This window comes from Phasianus colchicus, chromosome 4 (assembly GCF_987193195.1).
Source record: "Phasianus colchicus chromosome 4, bPhaCol1.hap1.1, whole genome shotgun sequence".
Lineage (NCBI taxonomy): Eukaryota > Metazoa > Chordata > Aves > Galliformes > Phasianidae > Phasianus > Phasianus colchicus.
In genome coordinates this window covers 31216609-31241783 of record NC_143439.1, presented here as the reverse complement: position 1 = coordinate 31241783, position 25175 = coordinate 31216609, and the positions used below count along the sequence as shown (strand labels likewise).

Genomic DNA, 25175 nt, shown 5'->3' with positions numbered 1-25175 from the left:
CAGCGCCGCACTTCATCCTTAGCCTGCAGCATCTGCCGCTTTGTCTCTCTCCTCGTGGAAACCCTGGAAAGAAAGAAAAAGAAGGAAACAAGTGACTCCAGTAGCCAAATGCAAATAGGCCCCAAAGTGCCTTCTCATGTGAGATCAGCAAATGGCAGGAAAATCGCATTCAAATTCCTTACCGTAGAGCCAACACATCTGTTGTTTAGGTTTAGGAGACCAGAACGGTAGGATGAAGTGTCAAACGTGTGGGAAATGATGGCGGGTCAGCTGCCTGTTGGCCCGGCTGCAGCTTTGCTCTGTGGCCAGAGGCATGTTTTCGCTTTCAGGCTTTGCAGGGTGCGGAGAGTTAGGCTGAGACTGTGAGCTTTCACCCCAGCAGCAGGGTTGGCAGTGGATTCCTCGACTGCTCCTTGTGTGTTTTGGGTGCTCCTGCTGATAATGTTGCCCTATGTGAGAGTGGATGAAGCAGCAGGGATGGATTCTGGAGTTCATTGCTGCTGCTTCTTGTGTCTCTGTTCTGTACACCCGGATGTCTGTGCTGCTTAAATCATGTTTTCCCCACCTGGTACTTCTTTTGCTTCATCTCTAGATTATTTTCCCTCTCTTGATCACATATTTTAGTTACTGACATTTGTTAAGCAGTGAGACTTCTGGCAGTGACCTTGGCTCTGAAATGCTCTCCCCTAAAGCTATTTGGCTGTGATCATGTCCTCCATAGCAAAGGGCATCTGATCTCTGTGCCTGGCTCTAGCGTCCCCACCTCGAGCACATATCCTAAAGGCTGCTGCCTGCCCTGTCCAGGGATGCAGGAAGGAGCACAGACCTACTCAGGCCCTGAGGGGCTCATCTGTCCCTTGCCCTGATCCAGATTGGTGTAAAGAGGCAAGCATCAGCAGCCTCCAGGACTGAACCTCCAGTTAACAAATTGCTTTCTCCCAGTGCTTCAAACCCTTAAATAATAACTGTTGAAATCAGGACAGAGACGGTGAAAGGCAGGGGAGATGGAAGAGCTGGATGTAGGCCCTCTGCTCATATCCTGGCCCCACGGTACCTCGAGGAGAGTCTGGCGGGGTGTCGAGGGGCTGCCCTGAGCCAGGCTGTGGGGCCCGGAGGAATGTGGGGAATGCGAATGGCATGCTTGAGTGGACAGCTTCAGAGCGAGGCGCAGGGATGGCTCTCGCTGCCATCTGTTGTGAGCCCCGCAGGCCCTTGGCAACCGCGTCTCAGGAATGGGGCTGCTTTTTTTTTTTTTTTTTACCATAAAGAAATTCTTCCTTGCCCTCTTCCTTGCTCCTGCATACGCAGACGCATGAATAAGCGGGAACGGGGCTGGGATTCCTGCTACAGAGTGATGCGTGTTAAAGGAGAAAAGGAGCTTACAGAGCTCCGCTTGTATTCAGGCTGGGGAGGTGTTCTTTTTGGAGCTGTGACGTTCCATGAGCGTGAGCCAATGTCTATAATTTATTGTTAATTGCCAAATCTCACTTTATTCAAATCAATAGCAGGTTTGTATTTGCTGAGAAGTTTTCTCAGTAAAGTCTCGGGATTTATAGCCATCCATTTATCCTTCTTGGTAAAACAGAGATCTCTTCTGCCTTATTGTTAGATGCCAAGGCTACAGCTGGCATAAATAAACCCAACTCATTGACTTGTTGTCCTCATCATTTTCCTGAGACTTGACAGTGGTTGTATTCTACCTAAAGGGCTTTGCTGCAAAGTCAGGTGAGGAGGTCAGAATCTTGGAAGTTGTGGATAACTCAGCATCTTTGGTCTTTCTGAGAGTGGTAGATTTTTACATCAGGAAAGGTTTTACCATGGAAGAATTCCATTTCCTAACAGCAGCAGTGTTCTGAAGCTGCCAAGAAGGGTTAATGCTGAAACAGCCTTTATTCAAGCAGCAGGGGTAGGAATTGGGTGCGTTCCTTCAAAGAGCAGTTTTACTCCTTCCATATCCTAGAAAATTCCCTTCTGAAACACAACTTCTTTTCTTCCCACACCTTAACTTTTCTCCTACCTACGGGTAACTCTGGCCTCATTCCTGCCAATTGCTCAACCTCTTGTCGTGACTCAGCAAAGTGAGTTGTTTTTAGCTAAGTGCTGTAATTCTTTTAAGACAAGGAATTCTATGGTGTAATTTTACATGAGGTTTTCAAAAGATTTGAAGTGAGACATAAAGAAATAAGGGCTAAGTTAACTTTTCTAAGCAGCACACTGGTTTCTTTAGTGTTTCCTAGTCTTACATTTCTGTGCCTATCTGCCTACAAAAAATAAAGAAACTTGCAGAGAAACCCCCATAGACAAGATGGGGCTAAATCAGGGAGCTGGTAGACTGAAAGAAATCTCTCAGACATTTCATGCTATTTAGGAAGATCTGAGATGAGGGAATGAAAAATAGCAGACTCCCCTGTTCTCAGTGTTGAAGGCTGTGTTTGATGCCGGTCACACAGCTATAATGGTTTGATCACAGAGAGTATAATTTCAGTGAAAGCTGATAGGTGCGTGGAGGGGGATGAAATACTCCCTATTACAGGTATTTATTATCACTTGACAGCTGTCAGTTTGCAGTAGGCGATTGGCCTTCCTGTCCGCTCGCTGAGAACTGGACGGATTTGCCTGAGCTTGTAGGGAAGGGTCGAAATCCTGCTTTCAAGTGCAGGTATCATTTAACTGTGATAAGAAGGCAGGTAAAGCATTTCTTCTGCAGTATGGCTATGGGGAACAGGAAAGTAAAGTCTTTCTGAACCTACTGTGATGGGAAAAAACAAGTCATTAAAATCTGATACCTACCTGCATTTAATGAGAGAAACCTTGTTCGAAGAAACAATCCCAGCCCTATCACCACAGAGCTATCTTCAGGAGCCATTAGCCTTTCACCTCCTCATATGTTTTTTCTTTTACTTTTTGATCTTATTCAGTGGCAACGGCAATGTGTCTGCAACGAGAGATTTAGGCTTTAGCTTTAATCAGGAGCTTACTCAGTCGTAACCGTGCTCTTGCTCTTTCCAGTTAAGTGATCACCAGAAGACCTAGGAAAGGAAGGCACAGAAAGAAACAGCACTTAACATCAAGCTCCTGGTATTTGAGTCATATCTATTTCTTCAGCGAGCCAGCAGATATCTTTTAGGTTCTGCTGTTTCCTTCATCTTCACTGGATGTGCTTTACTGAGAGTACTATTGCCAGTTTATGTGGCTTTCGGTACTTTCTTTAAAGACCCTGCTCTTGATGACATTCTTTGCTTTTTAGGTTTTCTTACTATCATAATTCACAGCCTAGAAGACAAATCAGAATTCTGCAGGTACCAATTGTGAGAAGTAGATGACTTTCATTCTGCGCATGGTTTTAGAGTCTTGTTCAAGCTTTCATACAGAGCTTAATGCCTCAGCGTAATGCAAGAGACAGAGACTGTTTGTGTTATTCGGGATTCTCCTCTTTGTAAAGATCATTTGCTCACATCGCTTCTCCATCTGGTGGCATAAAGAGAACATCTATTCATTTCTCAATGATTGCTCCAGCAGAAATCTGTCTTTTTGCAATAGAACTGCATCATTTATCATTCATTGTAAAACTTCTCTGGTGATGAGGAGGGATAGAAAATGAATTGTTTCGTTTGGCATCATTTCATTACATTCTTCCATCCCTGAAAAGCATCAAAGTTTCAGGAGAGGAGGCAAGAAATTGCTGCAAAAGAATTACCTGTGTGATAAAGGGGGAGTTTCCCTCCCTGTCCATGAGTGTTCAGGAGCTGGCCACAAAAGCCATCATAAGAAAAATTGAAGTCTCCCATCTTCGTAATTCAGGAAACAGACTCACACAGAAGCTGCCTCTTCCTTGCATCTGCCCTCTCCAGAAATGTTTCCTGATTGAAAGATCGTAAGGTGTCTTGTAGGACTGATCTGTCTCAGCAAGTCACTCAATTTCAGATGTTAGTTCACCGAATGGCAGTACAGGTGGCTCTGCAAACAGCCCCTTACTGCACCTGCTTGGACAGAATACTTGTGACAGGCAGTGTCGTCATGACTCCATGTGGAGGCTGGATCCAGGGCAGGAGAACTGCTGGCCCACACTTCTGAGTCCTTCCTCACTGATGCAGCTGAGGATGCTGGAGGCAGTGACAATCATCAGGTCTGCACTAGTCTTCCTCTAGCAACCTGATCCTATCCAAGAGTTTGCTCCCCATCAGTATTTAAATGTAGCCAGTGAGCCTATAAAGTCTGTGTCCTCTGTCTTATGTTATCTTGGGATCTGTGTCTCTCCATTAAATTTAGCTGCATCACAGCAGATCTTCAGAATCCTTACTGTTCTGAGTATTTTCTGCCTCAGCCCAAACATGCAACTTTAGATGGTTTTCAATGCTTATTTTTCCTGTGTTTGTTTGATTCAGGCTGGGATCTGTTCTAATTCCAGCTCAGTTCTATTTCAAAAGTTACCCATCCTTAGTGCACAAGAAAAGAATCTTTGTTGAAAACAAAGAAGTGAAAAAGAATGTGAAACATAAGTTACACATGAGAAAAAACACATACACATTTATTTCAGCATGCTAGTTGTCTGTATTTCTTCCTTTCTTTTTCTTTCTTTTGTCTGTGGGTATCAAAAAGCAAAAAAATGCCAAGAATGCCTCATCCTATTGAAGATACACTAGCAGTATATTCAGAGAAAACCACAGCAACAGCTGTATTGCCCATATATCTTCAAGCAGAAAATTGTACACTGTCTTGAACAATGCATCGCATTACAGGCCTACACAAGGGCCACATTGCAGTCACGGTGGGAACCATTACTGGAGTCCCCTGGTTTGTTTGTGTGCACAAAAATCATGCTTATAATATTGCTGTAACATAGCACTTTGCATCTAATTTAAGCAATACTGGGGCTTTTGTTTGTCTTACAAGGTCTAACATAAATTCAGAAGGCTGTAGTCCAGCCTGAAGTTTATGAGACGTTACCAGACATTCATGTTCACGCATACACACTCCGTCAGAGGAATTTATGGCCATTACGATGTTCTCTAATGAGTACAAAATGAGACCGTTACATCTTCACTTAATTAGTTTGACAGATTTTCATTTAAATATAAAAAGACTTCTGGTCTATAGGAAACAAAAGGAAGGCTTTCTTTCCAGTGCAGTATTTGACTCTGCTTTGCTGGAGCAGGAGGTTGGGGGTGACAGCTGAAGGGAGACGATGTAGTGTGAATAATTCTCATCTTTTGATTTCATGTTGCCATTTCTTTGCTGCTTTTCCAGTTCCCCTGGAGCACCTTGAGCAGAGCGGTGTGACACGGCCCTTTGAGTTGCAGCCAGTGGAGCCCAAGTGAGAACTTGGCTTTTTCAAAGAGTGATGGATGTTCTGAGATTCAGGGGGATGGCAAGGATGCTAAAAATATTAGGGAACTGCTGTGAGCCCCAAGTGAACTGTAGTCTCCAAACCTATTAGCTCACTCTGTCTCACTTTGGTCCTTTGGCTCAGCTGTCCCTGAGAGCATGAAAAACAACACGGTGAGTTGCTGCGGGCTTTCAGCGATCACTGTGACATATGTTAGCCTGGACTCATCTTGCACCTTTCTGAAAAAGCCTAGTAGGCACAGCTGTCCCTCTCCACACGTGCCAGAGGCTCCATGGTGTTTAGCAGTCTCCAGCATTTTTGTCCACCTGCAAGGGCATCTACTGGGCAGAACCAGGCAGCACGTTGTAAGTAGGTGCCATTGTCCAAAGGCATGTTAGCAGCACAGCGTTATACTTTGGGTCACCCACATGCCACGGGAGCAGAAAACAGTCAGAGAAAATGTGCCATAGAAGCAGCCGTGGTCCCTGTGAAAAAATATTGCTGTTTGAGCAGAAATCTCATTTTTTAAGCTGTTTTGCAGAGAGGTGTATTTTGTTTATAGTTATCATGAGGAAGCAGGCCAGCTTGTAGGCAAACAAGTGGCAGGTTTTCCTCCCCTCTCCACCTTCCCTTTCTGTTCAGTGCTGCAATCTCCTGTTACAGCATACGGCTGGGGTACAGCTCTGAGCACTCAGTGCATCTGCCCACCTGTTTTTTCTGCTTCCAGAGAAAACCATCCCTGAACATCACAAAGAAAGGGTCTAATCCTTGTATTGTGGGCTTGCAGATTGCCCCTTTGTCTCTCACTTAAATGCAGGCATGATGGCATGAAAAGAGGCAAATGGCTGCCTGGGCACATTCACCTTTTCTTTTTATGGTATTTCCTTAATAGGGTAGCTCTGGCAGTCCAGATTCTTCTGTGGGGCAAAGACATTTTGATCATATTACCGTGTATATTTCTGTAGACTGAATGAGCAGTTTTGGCTGACAAATCCTGCTTACAGAAATGTCCATTCAAATCTCAGAGCCATGTGGGTTCCACAGTTGCATCTTATAAACATCCTGTTTAGTGTTGTTGCACTCCACGTGGTTTTTTTCCATAGAGTCAGTAGGAATATGAGGGTAAAAAACACAGTAAGATGCTAGCAGTGTGTGTCTCCTGCAGAGGTTGTGTGTTCGAATCAGAGAGAAAAAAAAATAGTATGGTGCATATGTGCAAACGTAAAAGCAAGATCAAGGCTGGAGGAGAGCATGAGCCTTAAAGTTGTTTTCAGCGATGCTCTGGAAACCTTATCTTTCCAGTGCTCTGAGGAACATATTAGCAGAGGACTATACTGTCATGACTCCAAGCAATCGTGGTGTAGGCTAAAAGTAAATGGTCCCATTTCTTACCTAGGAACAAGTTTGTGGAGTTATTTCATTATCAAGGTGAGCCCTAGCTTCAGAAAATTACATAGTCTGTGGCATGATATTTAGCAAAAAAAATTGCAATCCTATGTACCTTCTCTTCTTTGAGTGGGAGGGAACTGAAGAACTGCAGCAACTGTAGCGGGAACACAGTGACATTCATTAGCGATGTTTTTTACCTTAATAACTTCAACCACCTGGAACAATACAAGCTTTGCCACTGAAGCCATGCAGTATGTGACCCCAGCTCTCCAGGACCACACTCGGCTTGTGACAGGTGTCCCCTTGGTGTGGTCACTGCAAGCAATGGCATCATGCTCTCCATTTGCAGGGAGCTTCTGTCCCTATAGGAGAGCCCAGGGATACAGTTTACACCATCACACCAAGGTGGAAGATGAATAACATGTTTTGTGATACTTTGGATGTTATCATGTGACACTGTCAGATAACTCTTAGTACCTGCTTTCTCAATTCCCTTACAGCCTTTATTTCTTCCTGACATAGCAACTGGTTAATCTTAAACAATCTAGGGTTGGACCTGGCTTCTGAAAAACGTCTTCACTGGATTTGCATAACAGAGACCATCTAAAACACAAACCATTTTGAAGGCTGATAGTATTCTAGCAACATATGAATGACTGACTCTTTCTGAAAAAATCAGTGTTCCTTTTAATCTAGTGTTTTGTTTCTGATGTCACTTAACAAAAAGAGCTTCAGAGCAGGAAGCACTGGCTCATTTTGATAACCTAGCAAACAGTGCACCCTGTGGAATGGTTTGTTGAGTCTTACTTCAGTCTTACATTTTTAATTTTATTTTTCTCAATATTATCCTTCAGCAGCAAGTTCTGTCTTTGGTGTACTTTGAGATCAAAGGAAAGAGAGGTTTTCAACATTTTTATTTTTACTTACAATGATCGTCTTTGAAAGTTTTAACAGTATGCCAGCCTGCACTGTGCCTTCTCATACACCTTTGTCACATCTCTTTTTTCCCCATTCATTTCTTCTTTCGTTCTTATTGTACAAAAAATATAAATATTTTGTATTTGTATGCTCTGTCAGTGCCACTTCAGCTGTGATTTTTATTCTTGATTTGGATGGCATGTGTTTTTGCCTCTGACTCATAAAGTAGTACTTGGTTAATTTCTCTCCTGTTTTTAGAAGCTACATATTGATTTGGTCATCTCTGCTTGGGGAGCACTACGCATCACCATCTCCAACAGTGTTTCTGTACTGACTAGCAGGAATTCTTAAACGCTGTCAGGAGGTCTCCCCACACACCTGTATGTCCATCTAGGGTATCCACGCCAGAACTCCTTGGATTATGGTAGGTTAGGATTTCTTTAGGTCAGATTATCCACCTCAGTTCTGCTGTCTAATGCAGAAGTTTCGTGCCATTAAATCACTTCAAGCTTTTTGTTGCTGTTGTTCATGACATGCCATCTGAGGGACCCAGAACACCTATGTGTAACCGGTGTCTATTCTTATCAAAGAAAGTCTGACAACAAAGTTTGTTCCTGCGCAGACGTTACTTGCTGGGAACCAGGGTTAAGTGTGCAGTTGCTTTATTTCCCTGTCTGAGTGCCTCTTGGATGGTATCAGTGAATTGGTGGATATTTGATGTCCTCAGGGACATCTAAAAACAGCATTCATGGTAGAAGATCTTGCACCAAACACATCAGCCCTTACGATATTTCCCACACCTTTCTTAAACCATTTACAACTTGTGGCCCACTTGTCCTTTGGCTTTTTATGAATGTCCCATCGCAGGATATGCCTCCCATATATCATGTCCAACAGTGATCTGAGAGTAGGAAAGATTTTATTCACGGTCATGCTTGCCCACACTCTGGAAATAGAGCTGTTTATTACCATCACTGAGAAAGTTATTGAGAGAACAAAGGCATTCTTTGGTTACAAGCTCTGAGATTTGTCCTCAGCTGTTAATGTACCTAGGAAGTTCTCCTGCCATGTCCTTACCAGAGGCTGCCAGATAGGCTGCTGGTGTCAGGTAAGAATTGACTTTTTACCTGACTGAACACAAGCACAGCACTTTTCATATTTAATTCAAGATCCAAATATTTTTGCTCTGTGCAGTTTCACTCTATTGCCCTTGCCTGGCACGGGCCTTTTTCCGTGATTTAAAAGAAGGTGTTTGGGTCTAATGATGAATTAGTGCTAGTGGAGTTTGAACTCTTCTTGTTTTTTCAATTTATTCTTATCAGAGAGGCTGTGCTTCTGGAAGAGGAACAGAGGCTGCTCTTCTTTGCAAAGCTGACAAAGCAGGGAATGATCAGCTAGCTTTTGACAAATTCATAGCTGAACATTTACTTTGAGCCTCAGTGGGAGAGACCCAGACACGTAAATCAACCCATTAAGCCTTCAGACACACTTTTTTTGGAACCTCCTAGGCATTTCTTCGTTTCTGCTGCTGCTAAGAGATGTTGTAAGAGCGCAAGCTTCTTGGTATCATTAAAGACAAGAGCAAGTAATATTGCTTCAGGCCTCTAGCTGAGGCAGTGAGTAACCTTCCCACTTCCACAAGAACAAATACCAGCAACTTCAGCTCTAAATATTTATTTTTCATGAACACAAACTGAAGGGAGGTACCAGTTTATCAGGAAGGAAGGACAGACATGGCTGCAAAGAAGAGGTGGAATTTTCTGAATTGATTTAAGAAAGTTTGTATTGTAGGAATCAGACCCCATAGAGTTGATTAAGTGATCTCTGAATAAACAAATGTATTCAGTGAATACCACCTTTCCTCCCTCAGTTTAAGAAAATGAAAGCAGGTGCTAATATTCCATAAAATTATCTCTTTTAGGAGATCTTGACTGATGACTGATCTCACCTTTTTCAGACTAGCACTTTACCAGGAACAAGAAGTGGAGTTAGCAGTGTGCAATGAGGGTACCTAGATGTGTGCATGGGTGAGGCTTTCTGCCAGTCTGCTCAACCTTCCAGGAGCCTTTGGTTGTGGGGAAGGATGTGGTCTCTTAGATCTCTGGGTGCTGCTGCTGCTTCTGAGTTAGCAGACATGGAGAGACATGGGGACTGGGACTTTGTCCTGTTTTACTTCCTGTATTACTGGCAGGGCACATATGGAGATGTCAGGAAATGTTTACTCTCTCCCAGTGTTGCATTTGGTGCTTTACAAAGGGACACTGCGTGAATGTGCAGGGGAGAAGGAAAATAAGAACCATCATTACTTAACATTATTTCAGTTTGAAAGTAAGACAGCTAGTGTTATTCTCACTGTTTACCCAGATCTAATCTCCTTGGAAGCTTAAGGAAAGAATAATTAGCCAATATCTACTTCTAAAAAGTCAGCAGCATTGCTCTTTCCCAATATAAAATATTAAAATAAAAGCCTGTAGTTACATTAGATAAAGTCTGATTACGGGGTGCACCGTTTCAGACTTTTGTAGGATTACTGTAATGATAGGTAACTTTCCTCTATGAGCAATTTAATGCAACTTGGTGTTTTGTTTTGTGTACACATTGGCTAGAAGCAAAGAGACAATTCAGCTTAGCAATGCAAAGATATGCCACTGAGCTGCTCCTCAGGGATATCTGTAAAAGTTCCCATTGCTCACAGTCAGCAGCAGTAGGATAGGAACCACATTGTGACTACTGAGCAAAAAAGGGTTGTCTCCTTTTTTCGAAGGTGCCGGGGGTAGATGTGCTAAAGTGTTAGGGGTCAGGATGCCTGGGTCTCATTTCTGGCTGTGCCACACAGTCACTGAGATGAGAGGCAGGATGTTTACTTCTGTGGGTTTGCATTTCTCCAGCGCTGTAGAGTGTGTGACTGACCTTCCTACAGGTGAGGGATGTTATGAAGCTTAATTACCACATGCAGAGCACTTTGCAAAATACACCGTGCTGTGGAGGGTACGAAATAATAATTAAGAGGGGGGAAAAATAATCTTTCTCTCTAATTTTCAGAGGAATGTCTTTGTACTTTGACCTGGTTGTAACTGCAGCCCAGAAGATTTTCCTATTAAGTAGGTGGTGAGAAGAACTGCTTCTTGGTGAAAACAAGGCACTGTCTTCCTCTGACTCGGTGACCAGGAATGAGTCTTTTGAGGCTAAAACCAGCAACAGATGCTCCATCCTTCTGCCTCTCACTAAGTCTGTAGGAGCCCCAGGTCAATTCAGTCCCACGTGCCCAAGAGCAGGAGATAGCCAGGTGTAAGGGAGTTCATCAGATGATGTGTGAGAAAGAGAGAGCTTTGTTCTCCTTTTTGTCTTGAGAGAGAAGGCAAGATTTCTTGTTTGAAGTTGGAGATAAATCATAAGCCATGGGGCTGGAAGTCATTTTACAGCACATGGTATGAAAATGGGTGTGTGTGGGTGTGCATGCATTGCTTCAGAGTAAACCAAAAGAAAGCCTTGTTTATTTTGCACACTTGTTTAAGAAGACTGCTGGGTAAGAAACACAAGGAACAGATGTTTTGCTTTTGCTCTGCAACATTGTCCAAATGTCTCTTACGTTTGCTAAATGCTTTTGTATGTTACATGCTTTACATGCAAAAGTGCAGCTGCAGATTGCAGATTAAGCTTGTCCTTCGATAGAAGTAGGGAAGCCAGAGCCTCTTCTACTACACATGCTGTTTAAGGAGGCAACAATAACTGCTGGACCGACCCTCAGAACACTGTACAGACTGAAGAGGACTGAGTAGCCTGAGTGATTGATGGGTCTGGAATACCCAGTTGGAGCATCTCATAGAGATAGGTTTTCCTCTGATATGTTTCTCCCAGCATCTTCTAAGGATGTCTCTATCTCCTTATGTGCCTTCCGTGCACTCACTGACACTGTGCCACATGGTGACATTGCCAGGCAGGACATCCAGTCTGAAGTGTGGGCCACCAATGCACTGCCAGCAGTTTTTTCCAATGGATTTTGCCTTGCTGCAGGGAGAAATGTTAAAGGAAAAGAGGAGAAACAAAGGGATAAACTGGGAAAAGTGGAATAGGCACAAAGAAGGGGCTGCAAAACTACTGCCACATATATCTCAGCACAGTTTCCATTGCTAAGGCCTCTTCTCCTCCTTCTGCAGGTTAAACGGGCTCTCCTCCCCTCATGACTGCAGTGGGACTAATCACACAATAAGGATTACTCATGTGAGTAAAACTTGCAGGCCTGAATTGCTCAGAGACATCCATACTCACATTTGTTCTTCCAGCCCTGTGAAAGCCATCTCCCAGCCTGGGATATGGGCAGAGGAATATTTTCCAGGGCCTTGAGCTTTTTAGCAGCAGTCACAAGGTTAATTTGAGCTGTCTTCTGACCTTCTGACCTGCAACGTGCTCTGGGGTGAAAGGTGCTTTGTTCCCTGTCCCAGTTTTGTCTGAGCCTCTGAGGAATGGACAGTCTGAGGAGATGACATGCTGTCCAAATAATGGAGAAAGGTCTAGCAGTGTCAGCTTTATTTGGCATTAATCGTCATCATCATTTTCTATTTTAGCAGACAGTAGGACGGGATGGCTCCTTTGCAGTATCCTATACCATTTTTTTTTCTTTCAAGAATCTCTCAGCAACTTCACAATCCAATTCCTGTCCAGTGGATGCTTGGTCAGATCTAGTCCTGCAACACTTAGTGGAAAACGGGTAGCTGAAATGAAGGAACTAAGACAACACTTTTTTTTTTAATAACCTAACAATCCTCTCCATGTGATCTAGAGGCAGTAAAGTGTGCTAGATACAGCACTGGCCTTGGAATCAGGACACTGGCTTGTAATTACTGTTGTTATCTGCATTTTTGTCCCTGCAGTGAGCCCTGCTCATGAGTTAGGAACCAACAGTGCTTGCTGCCATAAGAGCAGAGCAGAAGGCAGAGCCGGGCCCCCTGGGGCTGCAGAAGTCTCCAGGTATGCCCTGTGGTATCAGGCAGTCCTCATCAGCCCGAAGGGCATTGTGGTCATCATTGCAGCCCTGCAGCCTTCGGGATGGATTGAGCAGGTCGTGTTTATTTGTGCTAGAAGTGTATTGCCTGTGAAATTCCAGGGTGCAGTTACTTGGCCCAAGTGCATTCATTTCGTCAGTGACATTTGGTGTGAAGTATTTGTGTTTGGAATTTGAGAAGCACTGTGTTGCATAGCAGCGTTGGTGAGCCGAGAGCTGCTTTGAAAGAAGCCATTGCAGTTGTGAACAGCTCAAGAGATTTGTCTTCTGAAATAGAAGGCTCTACTGAGTGATTTCCATCCTCTGTAAGATTCCTCCTATTTCTCTTTCGTAGCAAGACACAAATGTGATGTTTGAACGTTTTTGTGCCCATCACACTTTTTGTGTCATTTCCACTGAAGTAATTCACAAATAAATAAACATGCCATTGTAACAGTCTCATTAAGTAGGAATGCAGCTCCTTTTGAAGGTGATACACTTGTGCCTATTAGGTATGTGAGGGTAGTTCTCAAAGTAACACTCAATAGCAGAAAGTCATGTGCTTTCTTGTGCATTCATGCACTGAGCTGTGTTTTCTCTTAATCTCATCTGCATCAACAGGTTGGTGTTATGGAAAAAGTATTTGCCTTTGAAAAAAAAGTAGTTTCTTCAGAGAGAAACTGTTCCCAGCATCAGGACATAGAAAAGTTCTGGTTATTACTGAGAACATTTCTGCAACTTGAAATTTTGTGATATGTATTGTTTGGTGACAAACATCAGTAGCTGCAGTGCTATAACTGATCTTTGCTGCTTTCCTTTGCTATGCTGTGGTTATGCACATTGCCTTAGATTCAGGCATGTTAGACCCCATTCTATTCCCAGCTCTGCCATACACTTCCTGCATGGCACTGGATGTGTGCTTTGCTTTTTCCTAAAGAAAAGATCAGTACAAGAGCTAGCATTAACAGTGTATGTAAGAGGATTTCACTTCAATTTCAGGGTCATTAAAATATCTCTTGTCACAGAACTTAACAGGCAGACATCTTTCATCTGATTTGCCCTTCTGTATGTCTGCGTATGAGATTTTGTAACAAACTGCTTTTTTAAGAATGAATTAAGGGTTGGTCGTTAACATAAGCTGCCTAGGAATTCTGAAGGATCTTATCTTTTTAATGAAAGCGACTCCACTGTAAGCCTTCTGCTAGCCCTGAGTTCCTGCTGTCACATTTCAGGTTCCTTACACACATTTACTCTCAGCGGCTGGTATTCAAAGATTGATTCACCAAGAAAAGAAAACTGCTCAGTGAGAAGATCTTTGTTTTTCAGCACACTGCCATTTCAGCCTTCCTCTGGGGAAATGAAGAGTGCAGTATAGTAGCTATTGTGACTGCTTGCTGGCTGAAGAAAGCAGAGGTAGCTCATGCTGAAGGGAGATGGTACCTCATTTTGTTTCTGTACAGCAGGAATGAGTAAAGTTTATAAAAGTGTTCTGGGTAATTCATTCACTGGTTACCTTAAGGAGATTTCACTGTGATACTGTGTGGCCATAGTGAAGGCTTTAGTGATTCCATTTCTCCTTTGGGCAAATACCCAGTGTCTTGTTAGCTCCTATTCTGGAGAAATAAAGAGGAATGGGGTAGAGGCTGGAAAGAACACCCATGAGAATTGTCCCTACAACTCACTCCCATGCCTCAAGAGAAAAAAGCAATTGCTTGACTGCTAGCCTGTGTGTTTTAAGGTAAGCCAAGCAGGATACTTGATGTCTCAGGGCCTAATCTCTAAAAGCCATACATACTGGCCATCCACCTTTATCACCTGGCACGCTGATAGGAACAGAGCATTTGGTGATGATGTCTGTTCCCTGAAATCAGGGCGGGATTTGTTCCTAAGGTTAAGGGACCAGCTTGCCTATTCACTGGATTGGAAGCACAACCTTTCCAACCAGTTTGTCAGCTCAATTATTTGGTAACCTACTTTGTTTACGCTATAAAACTCTGCTCCTGCATTGAATGTGGATTGCCAGAGGGCACAGGAACAACAGGGTGACTTGCTTTAAATCCTATGCAGAAGTTGCATTAGAGATGTAAAAAAAAGATTTCTCTCTAGCTGATAGATTTATTCTCAGTCACATTCCTGTGGTCTTGATGCAGGAAACAGGCAGAGCAAATGGGACAGAATACAGCTCAGGTAATTTGGTTAGAATTGCTAGAGGACCAGAACAATGACCAAAACACATTCTGCACTGCTCAGGACAGGCAGACAGCAACAAGGACTCTTAGCTCCCTGCAGATTTTTTAGTCAACATTGTCTTTAAATCCATTTGGGCTCTAAAAGTAATTGCGGTGAGTTAGAGGGAGATTTTCCTTGAAGCCTGAGCTAAAGAGTCTTGAAGATGTTAGTACTCATCTTGGGCTCAGACTTGCAAAATACCTTTCATGGGAAGTCCCTCTAAGTTCAGTGTGAGCTGCTTCCTGCCTGGAAGTTAGGAAGTAGGTTTTCCCTACCCATAAGTACCAACATAGTTAAAGGTAGGCTGAAGATGCGTAGTTTACATTTCAGTCTGGCTCTGACCTGTCTTAGAGTCTGGAAGTTACTCCACTTGTAATCTCGCCACATGTGTTGTTTTCTGAGGATTTTTGTTGGGCTGCCCAAGCAGAAAGAGCATGTTGCCTGCAACCCGGAGTTCATAATGCAGTGCAAAGTACAGGCAGATCACTTCAGCAATGCCTTTTGTGTGCACTGCTCCCTTCAGGGTGATCAACGGACCTGATAGGGAGGTTCACTGAAATAAATGGTTCCCCAGTGGTTCAGTCCCATGCACAGGCAAATATTCTGGTTTGATCCAGCAAAGCTTTTAAGATCATGATCAGCTTTGAGAATGCAAGTCGTTCCACTGCAATGATCTGGATTACCCACTGCTGGCAGGGGAACAGCGCTCATAGCCCAGCAGGATCAAGCCCTTGGAGAGAGAGGCCATGTGCTGGAGGAAGGGACAGAGGTGACTGCAGGCACTCCTGTCACAGCATAGCACCCCGGTATTTAGGGCAAAAGCACTCTTGAGTTTTTTGTTTAATGCCAATCTGCCTGAAGTCCTCAAGTTGTGCAAACCGAAATCAACAAAGGAGGGTAAAACCTCTGACAGCAGTTTCTCTTACTTGCTGATAGCAGCACCGGGCACAAAATCAAATTCTTTCCAAGTGTCAGGTAAGTCAAACTGCAGAGTGCCCCAGAAGGGAATTCTTGAGGACTTATGTTCCACAAATGAGACGAGTGATAATTAAAGCCTGAACGTTTCTGCTAGGCTGGGAAACAAGAAAGAACCTTCTTAATTCTTTAAATTCCTCATACCAGCCTGTGAAATATATTCCATTCATGCCTGTGTCTTGCTGCTTGTTCTCTCTGTGTCTCTTTCTTTAGTATTCAAGCCACCTGTTTGTAACTAGTGTCCTGCAGGTTCTCAGGCTGCTTTCTTCTCCAGTCTCTCTGCCCTTGGTCTTGCTGCTTTGACACTGAGGCCTTGTTGTCTGCAAGAGACAGCACGCTGCAGCTCCCTGGCTCGCCCTGCTCCCATAACTTCATTCTTAGAAAGTTTCTGAGTTTCCCGGGTGATAAAACATGTGCAACATTTGCTCTGACCTGAATCGTTTCTGAAGGCATTCAACCCTGTTTTGTTATGAAGGTTACTCAGGGTGGGTGATGGGGCATGAGAAATCTCCTGCAATGGCAATTCTTGAAAAGTGTCAGAAAGTTGCTGCCTGCACCTTTTGCACTGTAGAATTGATTTGATTCGTTTTTTAGGGTATGCTGAATGATACGTCTAACACTCAGGGTGAGACACCAGCAGAACAAATCAGCACGCTGTGAGATTGGCTGTCACTGTCTTCCCCCAGCTACGACCAGATGGGAAGAAAAAAAAGAAAGAAAAAAAAAAAGAAAAAGAATGAAGAAGAGGGAAAAAGATCCAAGCCACAGGTCTTGGATTACATACGTCTTGCATACGTAGCAGCTATCAAACTGCATATGATATAGTAATGGAGTGTTTGCTGCACATCTAGAAACCTTTGGTTATTTGCTGGAGACTAAACTAGTAACTCAAGCAGTGTTTAAAACTGTTAAAAAAAAAAAACAAACCAAAACATAAAATGTCAGGGAAAACAAAATGCCAGTGGTAAATAACTCTGGAATGTTGTGAACTGAGTGTGTGGGATTTTTTTTTTTCCTTTGCCCTGTATTATTTATCCCATTAAAATAAATACTGCATGCATGATGGGTAGCTCAGGTCTTACAGAGTCTTGCAGAGGAAGTTTACTAACAGTTCTCAAGCAATTACTTTGGAGTTTGATTCTGTTCTCACTTATGATGGAGTAAATGAGAAGTAACTGTATGCAGAGTATGTGTATTTCCCTTAACACTGTAAGCACTATGGAATTATAAGACTTTGGATGTGTGGCCTTGATCTGTATTCCAGTGATCCAGGCCACTCCAGATACTTTCCTGACATTTTTAAAAATAGTTTTTAATTATGTTTCTTGTGCAGAAAGATCTGCTAGCACTGATCTGATGGCTTCAGTGATAACTTGCTACATTTCTGCTCATAACCCCCCCAGCTCACAAGATAAGCATCACTTCCAGTAAAAATGTATAAGCTTCAGATCATGCTCACTGAAGTTTTGAACTTCAGAAATACTCTGTCATGTCCAAACTTCTCAAAAACCCCACACATTTCTTTAATAGCTTACTTATAATATGGGAACCGAACCAAACCCCTGGTTCTGAAAATCCTCAGAATAAGAGTTGAGCTGTTTTTCTTGATGAGGCTCTGAGAACTTGCATTTTCATGTATTTGTACTCTTGTAAACATTATATTCCTATAATCAAGAATGAATCAGTAGTGGCATTGATGGATCTGGCTGGCAGTCCAGAACTCAGCAACAAAATATGAGACCGTGTCAAACCATGTCTGGATCTCTGACCGACCTAGTGAAAACTATCCTCTTGACCCTTTTGGAAGGAAAAAAATAGAATTCTGAAGAATAAGAGCCAAAATACTTCCATTTTTAGTAACTTACTGTCCTACTGGCTTTTGAAGGATGAATTTCATGTTGGAGTGTTATATCACATGTTCACCACAGTTTATTTGCCTGGAGATAAATTGTCCAACCAAACCTGCCAGCTCTTACAGGAACCTAAATATTCTCAGTAAGTACATAAGAATCCTCACAGGACAGTGTGCTGTCATTTTCCAATCTCAGTATAAAGTTTGGATGGCACTGGCTTTCTTCATGAAAATAATTTTCTGCTCAATACAAAACATTCCTTTTTAGCTAGAAACTTCATTTCCTCCTAGAAATGTGTGAAAACTTCGTATCAGGATCACTGAACAGCCTGGCCCCAATTGTACACATTGACTTTGTATTTTGTGAACATTACTAGCTCCTGCCAGCATGGTCAAAGGTCATTCTGAAGCATCTTTGCCATCAGAAAACAGCTCACAGCTAATATTATGCCAAATTAACAGACAGGATTTTAATGCCACCTCAGTTATGTATGAATACTTGCAGAAGGAATCACAGTCCTGTTTTGAGCAAAGCTCGTAGGCGTGCACTTCAGAATAAGCATGAGGAAAAGTGCTTTCTTGGGTTGCGTCGTAGAAGAGATGAATGCCACGTTGCCTTCATTTCTCCCAGATTTGTTTTAAAAATTAGAAAGAATGTCCCTGACAGGTAATCTATTTTTTTTTGTAATTACTATTACAAAATAGTAATAAGCAGACTGAAGAAAGCCACTAAAGAAAGCTGAGCAGGGTCTTACACTGCGATAGCCTGTGAATTTTGATGTGGTATTGTGAAGCCTGGCATTTCATTGCTAAACCTCTCCAAGAGGAGAAAGAGCTTGTGGAAATCTATCACTATTGCTGTTTTTAACAAAATGTGCCATACTTCTGCAGGACAAGGATTTAGATGAGGTCTAATAACCAAAGAAAATTCTGATTTTGATCACTGAAGGTAATAAGATGCTTGATCCTGAGATGCCCACCTTTTGGAAATAATTTTGCCCACAGATAAATCAGATTTCACTGTGCCATGGTGGGTTGCTAGATGGGAACTGTTGTGCCCCCTTAGCAAACATTTGATTTCCTTTTAGAAGAGAAAAGATGATTTTCAATCCAATTGGTTTGTGATGGTTTGTGAGGCTACAGAACTCAATTTGCTGAGCAGATTCACGTACAAAGACAGATTCAGCCTCTCATCAGACCAGCACCTCATCCACCTGCGTTCAGGAAAGCACGTAAGCCTCTGTTACTTGGAGCCTGTGTGTGTCTTATTATTGTGGACTTCAGACTGTGCTGCAAATGAAACGTGTGCACAGAACTCAGGGACGTGCTTAGCAGCCCTACTGGCTTTAAGCACAGTCCTGAATTAGGATTTGAAAACTGAGGCCGATAGCTTTTTCTATGGTCAGGCTAAAAAAAATGTGTAGAAGGTTGGTGAGAAAGAGCGTGCTCCTGTTCTGTACTGCCCCAAAATACAAACAGGACTGACTTACACAATCTTTCTAAGTGCTGGCTCGAGAGTAAATTACTTTGCTGGTAGGATAAGTGAAGGAGAAGTTGTGTTGGAGGTATGTCAATGTATGATAAAGTCAAGAGATACTATTTTTTAAAGAAATATGGAGGTTATCAAATTTCATGTCATGTAATTTGTGTTTCCTTCTAAATCTGGTTATCAAGCCATGGAGGCAGTATCTTTGGTGAATTCTTCCTAGCTGTTTCTGCAGGAGCTGCTGTGAATGTTAAAACACAGTCATCAAGATGAAAAGCATTTCTGGGGGACTTAGGCCCATCTGGAAGAAGCTAAGACCTAAGACCCAGCTGGCTCAATCTATATTGAGAATGCTGTTGCATTGGTTGGTTGGAAGTGCTTTAACCGATGCAGCTGTAATTTCATAGCTGGCCACAGTTTCTAGACAATTTGTCTCTTCTGTCTGATCACATAATGTGAATGCTGTTGGTATTTGTAGTAATTTGTGCTTTATCCATTAACAATAGGACAGTTTCAGCCAGGTGAAAAATAATGATAGCAGTGTTCACCGATCGATTTGCCTGGGGAGGAGACACTTTAAAAAAAAGAGATATAGCAGCATTTGTGGTAGATCATGGGTTCTTCTTACTGTGAGAAGTGTTTGAATCAGAGCCTGCTTGTGTCTGTAGAATAATTGAGGTTGAGAAGATAAACACAACTTCTGGGTTGCACTGATGCCCCGTGTTGGCATCAACCTGCCCACTTAGCCTGAATTGAAGTCAGTGACAGACACAGGTCCTACTTCTCCACCCATGTTTTATGGGAGTCTGCAAATTCTGACCATGGAACAAGAATTAGAGCATGGTTTATTCCCATTTTATTCCCAGTGAACCATCTTGTTGCGCAGTATTAGCAAGGTCATGGCCAGCATCCATAATGGTCTTTAATCCAGGGTGTAGCAGCCTTCAGCTTTAGCAGCATCAGAGATACATTTGATGAAGGGGAGGAACCATATCTGGATAATTTGACACAGCAACTGCCTACTTGACAGCTTAGTGACCAAATGTAATTAAAAACATTCCTGTCTCCAGCACTAGGCTTGTGAATCTGCCCTGCTGTCTGTAATTAGAGATGTTGAGTGGATATATTGTCTGTGGAGTGGGATTATTGGTACCTCCTTGCTTCTGATCCTCTGTTTTATGGTGACCTGTTCACTGGATGCCCAGAAGAGTTCACTGTCAGAAGTGATGGGGAAGGAGCAGGGCAGGAAGCTCTGTGAATGAGCTGAAGATCAAAGGAGTGCACTGCCATGCTGTTTGTGCACTTTTTAAAGAAACCATTTTGGATATCAGCACATCATTAATTAGACTCAGAGTGAACAGATCTGTTACTGATATAGTGAGAAGATACAGTTCCTTTGCACAGGGAGGGGAAAATAGCCATAAATTCAGCAAATGCCCAGCATAGCATGAGGACAAGAGTGCAGGGCACAGCTCACAGGAGAACATCAGCTTGCTAACACTGTAGAGCATGCTCCCTCTGGAGCAAACACAACAGATTGGTAGATTGCAGCTAACTCCTGTGCAAAGTCTGTTAAGTGCTTGCACCTTTCTTTTGCTCAGCCCTATTTCCTTGCTCAGCCCAGACCTACAGCCCAAGCTTCCAGTATTTCTTTTCCTTCTTTTTAAAAAGTCTTGAATGCCTGAGCAGGACTTCTTGAAATCAGTGGATTCAGCAGATTGATGTGCACTTTTGAAACTCAGGTCATGAATATAGGCACCTGCTTTTCAAAGATGTATCTGTAAATTTCACAGTATTTCTGCTTGCCCATCTGTATGATAATTCTTGCTTTCTTCACACTGTGGAACAGGAGCAGTGGCTGAAAATACCATCTTGTAGGAACATTTTCTTTATGGATGGGTACATGATGCCCCTAACTGAACCAGCACCCTTCAGAATGTAATAAGGAATGAAATCTTTTTCATAAATGTTTCCCAGTACTCCTGATGAGAAGATTAATTATTTAGTTTGATAGAATAGTACGAAATATGCATAGAAAGGTTATCATATGTTATTCAGGAAGGTGACCTTTTCTCATAAGGATTCCCTTGCCTGCCTTTCTCTGGATTTATTCTCTGTGGTTTATGGTTTTGTTGTTTCTCTTTTTTTTTTTTTTGGGGGGGGGGAGAGAGGCGGGGGAGGGAGGGAAGGGAGAGGGGGCTGGAAATGGGGAACTTCCCTTAATTTCATCATACCCTCTCCCTGCCTTTTATAGCTTTTCTGTCCTTTGAGTTAGGTGAGAAGCAGCAACAGAAAAGGGAAACAGGGTCTTGAGTTACAACAGCTTTTCCCCAGTCATCAACACTGCACTGCTCCATGCAGGGCAGGAAAGGATTTTTGAAGGCTTGTTTCTTGGAGGAGAAAAAGCAGCATCTGAGGAGGCAACATCAGAGCCAAAAAAGACCAAGCTATTACTCAATCACACCCTCTAGTTCCTGATAGAAGGGCTGGGTTGAGAGCATCTGTAGGTGTGGTTGTGAAACCAGCAGTGAAATTCATTTCCAGTCTCTCTTGTGAGTATCAGAGATCACACACGTTGACTAGAAAAGATGTGAGAACTGCTGCCTTGTGGACAGCAGTGCTTTTTTAAGGGGTAATGAGCAAGCGAACTTCTCACTCTTCATCCCTTCTGCTTTTCCTTCCCTGTTGTAGTCACCTTGCTCTTTTACTCTTGTCTCGTCATCTTGATGCCTGCAGCACTGGCAATTACTGCAATGTAAGCATACAACAGGCTATGGCTGTTTGGCTTCTAGCAACTGGAGCTCTGTCATTAGTGACTGGCTGTTAAAAGGGTGAGCAAGACTGGCTCCTTCCCCTTTCCTGCCCCTTGTCTGCCTCCTTATGCGCAGCTTTGCCTTCGTCATCACAACCTCCAGTGCTGATGGTGAGGAGATTTCACCCTCCTCACTGTGAGCAGCCTCATGATGCACTCCGGTCTGCAGGCTCTTAAGAAGATCCTGGCCTTCTGGACTACATCACGACGGTGCGTACCCCAGCTCTGCAGGCTTGATGATCTCTTGAACATGTACAGTTGACTTGGAGCTTTGTGCCCAGCTCGGGCACACCAGTTCTTAAGCAGAACGCTTGCTGACAGGCCCTGAGCTTCAGCTTCCTTGATGATCACTTTTGCTCCCTTTGGTGTCCACCGCAGGTATTTCAGTGCTGCTACTCTTGTTTGTCTTTTATTTTGGGAGGGACTGGACACAGTGAGCTGGGACACTGATTTTTGCAGTTGCCTCTTATCCTAGTTTTTATTGTTTCCTTGTTCCTATATAGATAAGCACATCTGAAGCTGTTACTCTGAGACACCTGGCTGTGCATAGGAAATGGCATTTTCCTGTGATGCAGTCCTCGCCTACCACAGTTCACTAACAGCAACCTGTAAATGGCCCTGCCAACTGCTAGTTTGCCTTCTTCGTTTACGTTGTGTGCAGTCCCTGCAAAGACTATATACAATCTCAGTGTTATGATTGAATACATTATTACAGATGGTGACAAGTTGATCAGAATGGCACCATAGTACACTAGGACTTAATTGCAGGCTGGCAGTGTGTTTTTCAGACAAGTTCTGTGTTCACTTGTTTGGAGTGTTTGGTCAGTCATATGAAGTGTGCAATATTTGCTCTCTTTCTGGTGGTGTGTTTATTCAGGGGAATGTAGTTCAGTAGTTTATTGAGATTCTAGAAACTGTGGAGGTCTGTTTTCAAGACTGAGCAGGACTAGGTCGTCTTTGCAGTCTTCTGGATTTAGTGTTAGAAATTATCTGCTTAGCATTTTCCTAGATGTACTGATGACCATGATGGTTCCGAATGTTTCCAGCCACAAGGAGTTAGGACCTAATGATAACAGGTGTAGAGCAGCCTTGCTTTATAGCAACAACGTAGCTTGTAATTCACTCCTGACCTTATAAAATGACAAGGCACCTTCCTTTTCCACTGGGGCTGCCTTCTGGCCAACTTCTTAGTACAGATTGCAATGTGGTATTTTTCAGGGTGGGCGCTTTCCTTCTTGAGATTGGATTCAGGGCATGGGCTCATTTTTGATGACTGGTATTAAATGGACACACTTTCAGTGCTGTATTGTCATATAGTCTTGAATTGCCGCGTGATTCCTGAAGGCATCCAACTGTTTAGACAACCCTATTCAAGTGTATCACTTTTCTTGAGATTCAAGCGTTTGAGATTTAAAATACAAGTGACAAAGTACTTAGAATCTGTGGTAGTCCTGAGGAAATCATCATGAGCTGCAGCTTAGACATAGTGAGATGCAGGTATTTTCATTTAGAAGTCTAGGATTTTTGGTGTTTTTCCCAACTCTAGATTGAGTCATTCTCTTCCACTTAGAAATTCAAGTATTTCATTTTTATTTACTTTATGTGTTAAGCATGAATTCCTCTGCTTGGCCTGTTCCAGTGCAAACAAACCACGATTTCTTTTAGTGATGGAAGCGAACGACAGTTTAATTGCATGATAGCACAGGGCATCTGACATCATGGCATCACAGTGTGGTGTTGTGATGCTGAGTTGCTCCCAGAGCAGCCATAACAGAGGGCTTTACCTCTCTCAGAGCTGTCAGACAATGGGACTGAATAACAAATTGTGGGGGAGGGGGTGGGGGAGGTGGGGCTTCTGAATGTGTTGTTGCAAAACATCTGAGAAAATCAGCACAAGGTGGCAAGACCTGCACATGCTCCTGAGAGGCTTTTGCTTAAGGAAACTTTCCACTGAACTGAGCCTTAGCCATTTTTTTTCTTTATTTTCTTTTTTTGTGGGGTGTTAGCCGCATCTTTGTTATTTTTCTTGGGCAACTTTCTTCGGCAAGCTCATAGATCCCAGTACACCTGCAGACAAAATGGCCCAGAAATGTTAAGTGCTCAGTGTAAACCATGCAATACTACTTGACCTGGCAGGCTGGAGAAGTGGGCCCATGTGAACATAATGAGGTTCAACAAGGCCAAATGCATGGTGTTGCACTTGGGCTGGGGCAATCCCAGGTGTTTATATAGACCAGGGGAAGAACTTCTTGAGAGCAGCCCTGCAGAGAAGGACTTGGGGGACAAGAATCTGGACATGAGCCAGCAGTGTGCACTTGCAACCCAGAAGGCCAACTGTGTTCTGGATTGCATTAAAAAAGGGGTGGCCAGCAGGGAGTGGGAGGTGATTGTCCCCCTCAATTCAGCTTTTGTGAGGGTCCATCAGGAGTACTACATCCAGGCCTGGGGCCCCCAGCACGAGAAAGATGAAGAGCTCTTGGAACAGGTCCAGAGGAGGGCCACAGAGATGATCAGAGGGCTGGAGCACCTCTCCTATGAAAAAAGGTTGAAGGAACTGGGCTTGTTTAGCTCGGAGAAGAGAAGGCTCCAGGGAGACCTCATTGTGGCCTTCCAGTACTTGAAGGGAGCATATAAACAGGAGGGGGATTTTACAAGAGTGGATAGTGATAGGACAAGGGGCAATGGTTTTAAACTGAGACAGGGGAGGTTTAGGTTAGATACTAGGTGGAAGTTTTTTACTCAGAGGGTGGTGATGCACTGCAACAGTCTGTCCAGAGAGGTTGTGGATGCCCCATCCCTGGAGGCATTCAAAGCCAGGCTGGATGTGGCTCTGGGCAGCCTGGTCCAGTGGTTCATGACCATGCCCATAGTTGGGGGTTGGAAGTAGGTGCTTTTTGAGGTCCTTTTCAACCCATGCCATTCTGAGATTCTATGATACTCCACATCTGCATGAAGCATGGAACTAGCTCTTCCAAAGGAACCTGTAAGGAACAGAAGGAAACTGTTTGCACCCAGACCTTGTTGCACCATCTGGGTCAGCACTAATGGGAAGAAAGTCTCTAAAGTCTCTTTCTGGTGGCACAGGCTGCCCAGAGAGTTGTGGATACACAAAGGTGTTCAAGGCCATGCTGGATGGGGCCCTGGGTAGCCTGAAGTAGCACCTGATCCAGTGGTTGGCAGCCATACCCAAAGCATGGAAGTTGGAAC

General features: G+C 43.3%; 1 protein-coding gene across 6 annotated transcripts in view; it reads left to right on the top strand.

The window, feature by feature from the left end:
• SHROOM3 (shroom family member 3) overlaps positions 1 to 25175 on the top strand; it is a 134091-nt gene that overhangs the window by 54456 nt on the left and 54460 nt on the right. For 2 of the 6 annotated variants that reach the window (XM_090139083.1, XM_090139082.1), the window contains exon 2: positions 11791 to 11854. The exons of the other annotated variants lie outside the window; for them this stretch is intronic. In XM_090139083.1, coding sequence (XP_089995209.1) covers positions 11853 to 11854 — 2 coding nt within the window. In that variant the 5' untranslated portion in view covers positions 11791 to 11852. The remainder of the gene's footprint in view (positions 1 to 11790; positions 11855 to 25175) is intronic. 6 annotated transcript variants of the gene reach the window in all.